At 43.4% G+C, this 13,259-nt stretch overlaps 1 protein-coding gene across 6 annotated transcripts in view; it reads right to left on the bottom strand.

Moving 5' to 3' along the window:
* Window positions 1-11,355, bottom strand: part of PLEKHH1 (pleckstrin homology, MyTH4 and FERM domain containing H1) — a 54,289-nt gene extending 42,934 nt beyond the window's left edge. The window contains exons 1-2 of one of the 6 annotated variants that reach the window (XM_038139306.1): window positions 11,090-11,355; window positions 1,974-2,149 (exon numbers count right to left, since the gene is read on the bottom strand). In XM_038139306.1, coding sequence (XP_037995234.1) covers window positions 1,974-2,149; window positions 11,090-11,144 — 231 coding nt within the window. In that variant the 5' untranslated portion in view covers window positions 11,145-11,355. Of the gene's footprint in view, window positions 1-1,973; window positions 2,150-2,203; window positions 2,315-4,949; window positions 4,970-7,290; window positions 7,463-7,612; window positions 8,065-11,089 lie in introns of those variants that run through there. The other 5 variants (XM_038139307.1, XM_038139309.1, XM_038139310.1 and 2 more) reach the window with 5 other exon arrangements.
* Window positions 11,356-13,259: the final 1,904 nt, after the last annotated feature.

Raw genomic sequence — 13,259 nt, 5'->3', positions numbered from 1 at the left:
GGCCTCCTTCAGTTCTGCATCACTACCCACCTGAGGGTGAGAAGGATGCAGCACAGACAGGAGCCCCTGTTGTTGTGACTGCTGGGGCGTCCTGTGGTGACCAAGGAGAAGGGGAGGAAGGTCTCTGAGCAAGTCATTACAGACCAGCTGGGAATCTGAGGCCCACGACACTTCCAAAGAGAAGGATTCAACATAAGCACTGTGTGTCTGAGTCCACCTGCAGCAAGAGAGCCTGCTGGAGCTGCCCCATGGTTCCTGCTGAGGCTCTCACCTTCCCACATGACATCTGGAGTTAGGAATTGCAAGCCTGTTAGCTCTTTGACCCTTCAAGTAAAGCTACAACAGCACTGTACGAGTAGTTACAGAATAACCTGATCACTGAACCAAGCTACTCCTTCATCTCAGCAAAGGGAGCATCGCTTTGACTAAAAGGCTGGATAAATGGTAGCCAGGCCCCTGAAGCAGATGAAAATTTAATTCTCTGCCATGACCTACAAACTTCACTAAAGAGATAGTCAAAATATATCTGGCAAGTCTGTTCTCCAGTAAGGAAGTCTGGTAGGTGGGCTTGTCTCATGTGTGGGTAGCCAGGAAGTTTCTCAAAGCGGAAATTAATAAAGCACAAGGACACAGATCTCATAATGCAACAAACTTACAAATACTGCATATGAATACTGGTTGTTTTTACCAGACCTGTTCCACATCTGTACATAATTTTTTTTTTTAATATGCCTTTATCTAAATGGACTTTACAACCACTTTTAGTGTTTTTCAAGGTAAGTAATCACTAAGGTCCATCTCAGAAATTAATTTGAAGAGATGAAGAAGCTGCTTAGAATTGCACAATTCCTTAAAATATGAAGGGTAGAAAAAATGACTCATGCAGTATATGGCAATAGTGAAAATGTGATTACAGTGAAAGCAGGGATGAAAATTACACCACTCTCAAATAGCTGTCACCTGGATGTTTTTACATCCAAAACCAACAAACAAGAATATACACATAGAAGCTACATAATACAGAATGGAGCAAAAGTGAGTTTAGAACATATCTGTTATTTGGTATAGTAAACTGCAGTCAGCTGTACAGATTTTGACTTCATTAGTAAAACTGTTCTCACTTTCCTATTGTAATTGAATATCTGAGCAACTCTGGACTGAACTATGATAATATAAGCCACATTTTAAAAAAAGGAGCCTGCCCCCCACCAGCAACCTACAAATTTGGACTTCATAAAAATTTAGTGGAAAAGCTTTAATTCTAATTGAAAAACAACACCATTTAAGGTTAAGAAAAATCACAAAAAATTCACACCATGACAAAAACAAGCAAAAAATAAAAACTCCAATAAAATCCTCAGATCTTTACCAGTTCTCTCCTCTAGAATGCAAACAAACTCACCCGAGGGCACTTGAAAGACATTAGTAGAAGATGTCTCTAAAACCACAGATGTCATGTAAGTTTCTAATGTCCAGAACTCAAAATATCTGGCCTTGCTCTTCAGTATCCCCAGAATGTTTTGACTGGATATGAAGTGTTATTCTAACACTATGGCAATACATGTATCCCTGTGTGGGCTTTTAACTTTATAGCATAATTTGCACTCCTCCAAGCTTTTCTGTTGACACCCAAGTTATGATCCTGCTGCTCTTACCCAAAACATCCATATTTGCTCTGCTGTTGTCTCAGTCACCTCAGATATCCAGAATCTTGCTGGTACAGTGTTTTCCACTAGAGTCCAAATACTTGGTGATTTCGCGGTAAACAAGGCTCATTCTTATTATGGCACTTTACACCATGACAGGCACATCTCTGCATCTCAACTGATAAAGCAGAGAGCAAAGATGTACTGTAATCAAGAAAGAAATCCTCCCTGCAAGTAACAGATATATTGGATAGTCTGGCATTTGCAGATTTTTTGCTTTTGTGTCATAACTCATTGTAAAGTAGAAGAGGTCACCTTCTGCCTCACCTTCTCAGCTAACAGCTCTCGGATCTTGCTTGCCTGCAAGCGGAATTTGAAGAGCTGGGACTCCAACACAAGGCATCGCTTTTGCCAGTCCATACAGCTGCCATTCTCCAGTGTGAGTTCTGCCATTGTGATGTTAATCATCCATTTAGGATCTCGTCTGAGGTGCTCTAAAAATCCTACAGAATCAAAGGGAAAAAAAAGTATGTATTTTAGAAGGACAAACTTATTACCTCTGTGCCTCTTTTCCTTAGTCCCTCTTACAGAACTGGTAACAAAGGCCATTTCTTCTCCAAGCAGAAGATGAAGTGGTACTACCCTGAATCACAGATATTGCCCTCTACCAGAGGTCACTCTTAATGGATAAACGTTTACCTTTAGAATGAGTAAATAATTTACTAATGCATTATACTGTATATTCCAGAAACAACCTTACTGCCACCCTTACAGTCTTGCTCAGCCTCTACCCAGAGATTAGGAATACTTTTCACTTCTGCCTCCTTTGTTCCAGTATGGCTGTAAACCTTCAAGTCACTAAAACCTCCTGCCTCAGGTATCACACACATATTTTCAGCTTGGGTCACCAGTGCCTTATCTCATACAGACTGTGTTAAGATGACGTGATGTACTAAACAACTGTTCCCAATCCCTAACTACTTGACACAGTCAGTTGACAGTATGAGTGGAAGTGCTCCAGTATCTAAACAATTGCTCTGTTAAAACAAAGAGAATTCACACAGGAATAAGTTAGGGCTAAAGACAAAACATGCTGTTCTACTGAAGTCCTTGTAGGCATCAAGAAATATATACAGCCCCAGAAAGTGGAGAGACCTGTAGTTTTTGAAGACCTTTTATTTTCCTACTCAGTAAGTTTAGACATTTCTGATACTTATAGTAAAAGACCCAAAAAACTAGGCAATAGATGTTCTTAACTAAATTCAGGTGTTTGTGAACAAAAAGGTCAACTCAGTGCGCGTAGTCCAGCAGCCAGCTATATTATCAAACAATAACAAAGGTTTACAAAGCTAGAACAGCTGTTAGCTCAGCTTCATCAGAACAATTAAATCCTTACTTGTTAAAGGAACTTCTTACCAGCTCACAGGCAAACTCACAAGTCCCAAACAGTGGCAGACAAAGCAAAAACCTAGGATTTGCAAGAAAGCAGCAAAGTCACTCAGCCTCATTGCCCTTACATCTGCCTTTCTCTGCAGAGAGGAAAAGTTTAAGATGTCCCTCCAGTTGTATCCATTTGTCAGGATACCTGGTTCCTGTTTTGCATGTGAGACTTGAGATTCAAATTACCATGAGTACACGTAATAGTGCGAGTACACATAACACAACAAACCCCTCTATCCAGCTATATGTCTGATGTTCCAAGTTAAGGAAGATGCATTTTATACCCTTTAGCTATAAACTCTACCTGTGAGTTATTTTATGTTCAGGTTGCTTTGTCCAGTAATAGAAAGTTCCCCAGACAGTAGGTTGCCTACTTTTCCAATGACTTGTGAAATACTATTCCAGAAGGCAGGTTTCAGTAAAACAAAAATAAGGTATATTCATGTGTAGTACTGCAGCACTGAAAACACTCCACAATAGGAAAGAAGATCACTTTCCTACAAGCAGCACACTTACTGCTTTACAGAAATAGAGGCTATCCTTTTCCACAGCCCATCCAGCACACTGCTCTGATCTCTAGCCTTAACTCCTTGCCAGGCATTTAACCAGGTTATCTTTGGTACACTTTTCAACACTGCAGCATTTCCCTGTAAGGTAGTGCTATCAGTCCTTCCCAAGCTGAAAGAGTGCACAAAGTCATGGAAGGATCCTACAACACTATTAACTTTGTTTACAGCTAACACTGTTTTGGATACAAATAATAATTCAGCTCTCAAATGAAATTTTGTTCTCTTTCATACAAGTGTATTTTTCATATTTTTATGTAGGTTTCATACACGCTTTTAGTCTTTATTCATAAAGTTTAAATCCAAAGAGGACATACAAATGAATGGGATGGACTCTAATGACACAAAGCAAAATGAAACTGATGTACCAAACAATTTACATCAAAGCAAAAGTAATTTTCCATATAGACCATAACTTCTGGTTGAACTAAAATACCCCTGTTCCAAATAGGATGGGATAGGTGTCCTGAATCATTGCATTTTATTCTTTACCACTACAGACACGGCATTTTATAATCCCTTTCATAAATGATCATTGCCCTTCCCTAGAACCATGCTGGCAGTTCTCTCACTATTCTTATTATTCTAGAACCTCACATCTCTAATGAGCTGCCTTTTAATTACCAGCATAAACATAATCATAACCAGCTTGTATCTGTTAATTCTTGTAGATTACCCTTCAGTTTAGCTAGGGTTTTTTACTTCCTCATATTTACCCCTTACATTTATAGACATTAAAAGCTTTTCCTTAAGGACCTCAATTTGCAAGGCTAGAGACAAGGGGCTCCATTAGTCTCACAAGAAAAGCTCCCTGCTCTCCCTATGCACCTGTTCCAGCTTCAGTGCACATCATAAAAAAGAGCTGGCTCTTCTCACTCCCTTTCATAGTCATGGGTGACCACAACTGCATCTGAAAGGCAGCATGCACCCACAACAAAACCTAGTGTAAAGGCATTTAGCACTTTCCCCTCTCATAGGGAATGCCTCATCTGATTGTGTTTGCCTTTTTTTTTTTGCAATCATATTGCACTGGTGGTTGACTTTCACAGACAAGCTGACACAACTGGAACAGAGGAATCTCAGCTGACTTTTCCTTTGTAAATGGCAGATGTGGGAGAGCAGGAGAGTAATTACAAATGGACTGGAACAGATTATTAAAACTCAGGTCTGTGCCAGATCTCTGAAAGATCCAATTTTTTGTACTACAGGCCATTATAGTACCACACAATAAGACAAGTGGCAAAGGACAGAAACTGATGCACAGGAACTTTCATTTGAACATAAGGAAGAAGTTTACTATTGCGCAGGTGACTGAGCACTGGAACAGGTTGTCCAAAGAGGTTGTGGAGACTCCTCACTGGAGATATTCAAGAACCATCTGGATGCAATCCTGTGCAATGTGCTCTTGGATGGACCTGTTTGAATACAGACATTGGACCAGATGACCTACTGTGGTCCCTCCCAACCTGAACCATTCTGTGATTGCAAAATTCAACATGCCCATGGTAACCCTGTGATTGATTAATATAACTATAGGTTATATTTTTAATTACAGGCAGTATTTTTATGGATCACTAATATTTAAAAGGCACTGTTTGTTTTTGGGTATCTGGAAGAAGTCTTACTGTTTATGCAACTGAGTCTTTTCCTCTACTAATTTTAAAGAGTGCTTTTGCAGATTTTGTGCCCACTTTGTTACTTCTTCTAACGTGCAATTTTGTTTTGTGTCCTTAAACCCCTGTGTCAGTAGTCAATTCTACCCGTAAAATACCAAGCATCTAACCGCCCCCTCTTCAGCACCGTGTTGTCACATTCTCTCTCGGCATTTATCTTACCATTTGTCTATTAGTCCCCATCTCCTCCACTTAAGCTAATAACCTCCCCATGTGTCATCATACCAAATGAGCTCTGAACACTAGAGATCAGAATTACAGCTTTTCCCCCTAGCAAAAGCCTTACACTTTTTCAGAGAAAGATACTGTATCACAATGTCTAATATTTATCTCTAGAGTACAACTTCATTTACAAAACGTATTCTGCATTTTCATTTACCATTAAAATACATTGTTCCTTCTCCCCTGTTCTTCTGAATGTAAGCAGTTCATCTGTACTCTGTGAATTACAATGTCAACTTCATTTTGACAGACTGACTTTAAATCACTTCCATTGGACCTGCCATTTCAGATGTTCTTTTTAGTAAGTCTTAACCATCTTTTTCTCAGCACATTTTTTATTCCACTTCCTCTCCCAGATATTGGTCCTCTTCATACCAGATAAAGAATTTATAAGGATATATTTATATAAAACTGTCTCTTTTTAATCCTTACGCATAAGAAGGTAGGAGCCCGATATTTGCAGAGACAGTACTCTTACTTTAGGAATTCAGAACAAAGGAGACAGCCTCTCTATTCAAACAAGCTGAGATTTTCAAAACTTCATTCTTAAATGCATAAAGCCACTTCCTAATGAGCAGCTTGATTGTCTTTGTTAAGTATCCAACAACTGTCAGTGACAATATTGGCAGATAAAAAGTCCTTAAAACTTTGTGGGGGGAAAAAAAATGATTCAACCACCTGCTAATTGCAGTCAAAATTAGAAGTCTCATGCATATATCTGTAAGTTTTGACCAACATCAGAGACAGTTCTGACCCTAAATACCACATCCAAAATAAATATGATCATATTTCCTTGGAATGTCCATATCCAGTTGTAATTCTGATGAAGCTGAAATTTAAATCAAGATGTCATGTGTTTGGGGTTTTTTCTTTGTGTTTTCAGACTACAATCAGCTGATGTTGCAGATGTAGGTGGATCCAGAACTAGAAATCAAAACATTTAGGAGACTTTGTACACTTCCACCTGAGAAGCCAAAGCAATCAATCAATGTGAAGACTTTCAGGTGCAGATACAAATGCAAGTAAAGTGTTTGCAGTTTTGTTTATGCAGTGCAAACAATAAAGACAAGTGAAGCACTATTTCCATATTCCAGATGTGTCTGCTCAGCTCAGCAACAGATTTATGCAGGCTGTCATAGAGGATTCACAGCACAGAGGGACTGCAGTTCTTAGCACCTGCCTGTAAAAAGCACCGGTGTCTGAACACCAGAGCTGAATACTGGTCTAACTTTCAGCTACCATCTTACTACAAAGGGAATCACAAGAAAATTCATAAATGTAACATGAAAGGGAAGAGATTTCTTCTCAGGTCACTGAAGTGGCATCAAGGGGGTCAGCAGTATAGGCAATGGGCAAAACTCAGCAGGGAAATCCTCTACTATTAATCAACACCCTGTCTCCAGCCACCTCGCCTTCCACTTCATACTCGCCTCACCCCTCCGCTTTTTAGCACTGAGGCCACTGGAATTGCTCAGCCACGCAGTCATTTCCCGCTCAGGAGTGCGGCCTGAGATGTGCAGAGCATGGGCGGAGAGGGGCGTGGGGGAGAAAATAACACAAAAAGCTGCGGAATGGGCAAGGAAAAGGCTTGTCGCGGGCCTGGGGTGGGAGGGAACAGGGAATAATTTCCCCTCTATATCTGCGCAGGTGGCTTAGCTAGTAAAAGTGCTTGGAGGCATGAAGAAGGGCTCCCAGTTGTGCCCTTCTACCTGCAGAGGTCTTGCCCTGCACATCGAGGCTTACCAGGAAAGCAGAAGAGAGCGCAGAGCTTACAGACATTTACTTCACGGACTACATCTCCTCCTTCGTGTGGCCATTCCTCCCCCCACTTCTTCCATGCCTCTTCAGGGCCAAAGTCCCAGACCGAAAGCAAACCTCAGTTAACAGAGATGCCACAACATCAGCCCCAAAATGCTCCCGCCAGACCCCTTACGGTCACCTGCGAAGAAAGCCAAGCCCTGGGAGAAAGGCTGTGCTAGCCAGCCCGGCGCAGACCGGCCCTGCAGAGCCCCCGGCCGCCCTCTGGCCCGCCGGGGGCCCGGGGCGCGTCCCCGCCCGCGCTCACCTTGGCCGGCGCGGAGGTCTCTGCCCGGCGGGGCAGGACGGGCGCAGCCGGCTGCGTCCCGGGGCTCCCGGCCCGCGGCGCGGCGGGGCCGGCCCTGGCCGCGGGCGGCTGCGCGGTGCCGGGCGGCAGGCAGGTGCCCGGCACGGCTCCTGTCCCATTCAGCACTTTACCATTCCCTCGGTTTCCTTCGGGCGGGAGAGCCCGGCTCAAATATCAGACACGGCCCTCCCGAGGAGCGCAGGAACTGACATCAGCCGCCCCGGGCTTTTAACCCCTTCCCGGGCTCAGCGGCGGGGCAGGTGGGGCGGGCAGCGCAGGGTGCCTGGGCGGCCCGGGGCACAACACTGGCAGCCGCGCTCTGCTCCGGGCGGGGACATCTCCCTCTCCGCCCACCTTGCACCCTCAGGGATTGCCACCGAGTTTCCCGATATCTCCCTTATAGTCATCTCCCAGACTTCGGAGCTGATGCTACCCAAGCCGTCCCGAGACCACCAGGGCTGCGGCATTTTCTGCGGAGCAGCCGGGCTAGGAGCTGGTACCTACAGAAGCACGCTGCCCTTGCCGCTACTGGAGCCCTGAGGAGCTGGCGGTCACTCCGAAGCTCTAGATGGAGCACCCTTCACTCGTTGTAGGCAACCCCAGGGCATGAGGCTGGTGCCACGACAGAGATGAAAACCAAACTAGTGTAATGGTCTCCTGACCGGAGGACACCAACCTGTACATGTACTGTGGCCATTTCTCACATAAAATGGCTTAAACAAACGGGTCAGGGGCCTCAAGCATTTCTAATGATAGCTGCCAGCACACAAAATACGTTATTCAGGCATCAGGCCATCACCTACTGAGCTACTTTACATGCAGCAATGCCTTATATGAATATATGGTGACATACAGGAGTGTATTGCCTGTGTTAAACCAAGAACTGGTGATATCTTACTGCCTCAGGAGGCTGGGCACTGGCAGCGAGTGAGTACACACACCGTGTGCCACTGGCTGCTGCCCTCTGCCCCAGCCATTCCCTGACACCCTTGGCTGGCCAAGTTCACGCTCTCTCCCTTTTATGTTGAGCAGACCAGAGCATGCAAATGGCAGTAAAAAGGGACTGGAGACAGATGGGTGTGGCAGGACAAAATGTCCCCAGATATATGGGCCTCAGACCAGTGTGTTTTAAAGCAAAAAACCCTTTGTCCTGGTTCAGGTTTAGCAACTAGTTACTTATTCCATTACCAGGCTCATTATTTCCATCAAAGATACTTTTAAAATGTCTATATGAGGCTCTCCTCAGTGGAGATAACAACAGTCATTCTGATGTGTATCTTTCCAGCCATTTTCCATGGACCTTCCACATGGGCCCTTCGCTGCATAGACATTGACAGTTGGTCTCATCTTGAGAAAATTAGTCTGGCTTGCTGGTGAAGGGCTGCACCAGAATGATGATATCTTGAGTGGTTATGAGAGATCCATGAATGCTCTGAAACTGTACTTTGGCACCTGTTGAGGCTACTCACACAAAACAGGGCAGTCTGAAACAAACAGGCTTCAACAATCTACAAAGGAAGCACACAAAAGAACTGAATAAAACTATGTCCTAGGACACTAAGCAACAATATTCACTAGACATGGTTAAACAAGATCTTTAGAGTTGTTATCTGGCTCACAGATACTGCCTGGTTCAAGATCTGCTGTTTATTAAACATTCATTGTAGACTTTTTCCTCACATTGATAATGTGCTTTCACTGATGTCTTGGCAGAGAAACACTGGGTGCCAAATCACTTACTATGCAAAAATGAAAAGACTGATGTGATTAAGTGGTTAAAATATAAAAATATAACTGAAAACATAAGGTCAAGATTTGGACACTGGAGTGAATAAAGGCAGACTCTGAAATCTACACCTCATTATCCAAATAAGTAGTCAGATTTCCAAAGACTCTGAGGACCCTGCAGTTCCCTAAAGGTAGTTTCGCTTTAGATTTCTCATCTGTTTGCAGTTCCATGGGATTTGGTTGAATGAAGCTGCCTGTTCCTAGCTAAGAGACAAAGCATGCATCACAGAGCTGGTTCGGGCAAAGAGCAGGAATGCACTAAACAGGGATGGAGAGTCAAGTGGAGATAGGCAAAGAACTGAAAAGAAACAGGCATCTGGTGAGGAGCTCTCCCATTTGGACAGTTGAGCAGGGATAGGCAGGAACACAGGCAGAGATCAAACTGACTGTTGGGACAGTATAATCCAAAGAGATTTCTCCAGCAATTCCCAGTAGAAGGGGCTCCAGTTGCCTACAGTCTGCATGTTGTGTGTGAGTCTGTATTAATCATTATGCCCAGTGATCAAGGAACTGTAATAAATAACCAGAAACAACACAATTTGTGCCTTCCTATAGGTATTTCAGAGGGCAAAATGTAACTTCACGCTTTACAGAGTCCACTCCTGAACTGAGGCTGGCCAAAGACAAAGTGAGAAAAGGAGCTATTCCCTTCATGCTCCCTATTCTTGCTCCTTTCAACTACAGCATGCAAACAGAATATTTCTTAATCTGAATTTTATAAGCTATTTTTATTCTTCCTTTAAAGGCACTGGTCAAGTTCTCTCATTTGCACCAGCAAAGCCAACTGGATCGTATCACTCACTGAAATGACAATATCTGGCCTTGTGTTTTTCCCAGGCAATGAAGCTTGACTGCCAGGACATTCCTCAGCCACTGAACTTTGTATAAAGTACCTCCCTAAGAAGTGCCTGTGCACACCTTGCTTTAACCCCTGAAGGCCCAGAACCACATCAGCACTCACATAATAATGTTCTGCCATGTATTTAATGCAATTGTTCTTCAAAGATATGCCTCCTTATATCTTATGTCACTTCTGTTAAAGTATTTAACAAAATTATTATTTTAAAAAATCATTGATTCCATTAAATGAAGCAAATAGAAAAATAGTTTGTCTTCAGAAGGAGAACAACTATCAGTATCTCATTTTTCCCAAATTATTTCCCTTGGCAGTTGTCTTTAATATGGCTGCTCAAGCATTGTATGTCAGGTGTTTGCAATCTGCAGACAAATCATTCAGCAAAAAGTAAAATTTACTATAAACAGCAAATACCTTATTGACAAAACAAACTCTCTGGCCAATCCAAGAGAACTAGCTTGGCACTGTCAGACTACACTGTTAGACTATCCTTATCACAACACAAGCACAGACTGCTTTGTTCAGAGCACCATATCCAAGATACCTAAATAGAAGGACAAAGAGATAAATGAGAGCGAGGGGTCAGAAGATGAGAGCAGAATGAACTCTTTCTCTTAGTAAGCAAAGTTGCCACAGTTCTGCAGGTGGGAGAGAGCACTGTGTTCCAGACACAGTGCCGCTGAAAACTTACCAAATGGGCAAGGACACCAGCCAGACCAAAAGTTCATGAGTCCCAGCCACACTGAAGGCTCAATCCTGTTTGGGAAAAAAATTGCACAAAAACCCCCCAGTACCTTGAAACACCTGTTTGAGGTATTTGTCGCTCTCCACAAGCAGCTTAGGCTTCATATTGTAGTTCTCTAAATTCCACCTGTGTTAGAAACTTAAAAATGTTGAAAATGGCCTTTGTGCCTAGTTCTCTTTCTCTCTTTCTCCTGGGTTTGCAGTGTGCTGACAGACACAATACAGAGTTGCAACTCCCTGCCTTTCTTCTCTTCTAATCAGCAATGACAAGTTCATGCAGCATTAAAATAAGAGACTGGCAGCTGTGGATCACCTTGCTGCATAAACCAGTTGCTCGTGGGAGGACCCAGTGGGAGGGCCAGGAAACCATTGCCCTCCAGTACTCCGTCAGCTGGTTTTGATCGTGTTATGGTCATCCCGTTACACTTCACACACAGACACTCGTGTGTATTATTCAAGCCAGAACTTGAGCAAGAACATATGTTTTATATATACTGTCTTGACTGGCACAGAGCAAAACAATGGAGAATTCCCATTTTCCTTAGGGAGTCATCCCAGGGGCAACTCAAGTGTTATTCTCAGTATTAATAGTTCTTGCCTTGTTTCATCTCTGGGTTTTTCCAGTTTCAGCTTCTATGTACCAGATTTCACTATGTCTTTTTCTAATAGATTAAGAAGTCTTTAACTATCCTTAAAGTAGTCTGTGACAAAAAACTTAACTTTCTTCTCTATAAAAATACACAGATGTAACATCTCTCGCAGTAATTAATATTTTTTAATGCTTGTATTCCCGTAGGTTTATCTAGATCATAGATTAGACAACTGGATCTTAAAAAGCCAGTTTGGGATTGTTATCGGCATGCTCGTGTGTGCCTGTTCAACTGCTATTTCAGAACAGGGAAGAAAGGAGGATGGCATGTGGGAGTCTTCAAGCTGCAGAGAAGGAAAACAGTCCTTACAAGTGTATTTTGTTTTGTGTGGTCTTCTTGTGTCTGGCATTGGCTGGTATGCAGCCCCAAAGGTTCCCACATACCACAGCACACTTTGAATCTGTTTCTGAATCACAGGCTACAGCTGTAACTGCTGTGCAAGTGGTGCTGCACATGATGCATGTCACAGGTAAACTGTTTCAATCCAGATGCTGCATAGAAAGAGGGGTGGAGCTATGACAAGGTGCTGGAAGGAATCAGAAAGAGCCCTGGAGAGTTGAACCTGGTGCTCTGGTAGCCCCAGTGCTGTGAGAGAGGGCCACATCTGCTGATGCAAGGGACAGTCCATACCCCTCAGACCTTCCTTGAATGGCAGTAACAGGTCTTTCTTCCCAGGGGGAGGGAAGCTCAGGCTAAGTAGGCAACAACCTATGGTAATTTTCCTTCCCAAGGTACCCTGTGAAATGCCAGGAAAATACCTATTTACAGAGCTGTTTCCAGAAGCACAATGCAAAAAGCTGCACTGGAGAAAGATCTAAACAACATGGGGAGCAGGGCACAATTAATTTATAGATTACTGGTTTGAATTCAAGCCAAGTAAAAGAAATAACCATTGGTCAGCTGCCCTCTGACAAGCAGAAGCAGCAGTGACAGCTGTATGGACAGACTGGTCATCTCAGCCCCATTCTTAAACATCATCTGTCTGAGGGGCATGTTTATTAGGGGAATGCTGAGGGGACAATAGTGTGTGCCGCAGGTAGCCAGAGGAGCTCCATGGAACATAGACCCCATTACTGCTGTTGTTCATTACAGTCCTGTACCCTGCCATCACTAAAAATAGCTTCTCAGCATAAAAACTCAGACCACAAGAGATCATGGGGAGAGAACCCATGTCTGATCCTCGCTGGACTTGTTGAAAGAGTTGCTGGATTGGAGGAATTTGGGTAGGCTAGAAGAAGATGTTGTCCATAGCAGAGCTGGGGGAAAATTCTATTTCCAGACTTGTTACATCAATACTTCTAGTAAAGACCAAAGTAGGTCCCAGCTTGCCCTCTGTTTGGGTGCTGATCTAAGAACTTCGGAATGGGCACCTGGGGCAGCTGTGTGTTCAGAGGCAGGGGAAGCTGCACGAGACAGTCTCGGATGGAGAATCCCTGCCCTTCCACAACCAGTGGTGGTCTGTACTGGCTGGTGGGGAAGAGAAGACACTAATAAGAGATGGGGCTAGTCTATGGGAAGGGTTTTGGCTGCCTTCCCAGTATTGCATTGAAGTTATGCCTACAGCTGCCAG

Source organism: Motacilla alba, chromosome 5 (genome assembly GCF_015832195.1).
Source record: "Motacilla alba alba isolate MOTALB_02 chromosome 5, Motacilla_alba_V1.0_pri, whole genome shotgun sequence".
NCBI classification, from domain to species: Eukaryota; Metazoa; Chordata; class Aves; order Passeriformes; family Motacillidae; genus Motacilla; species Motacilla alba.
The sequence above is the reverse complement of the archived record's forward strand: the minus strand, read 5'-3'. Positions and strand labels throughout refer to the sequence as shown.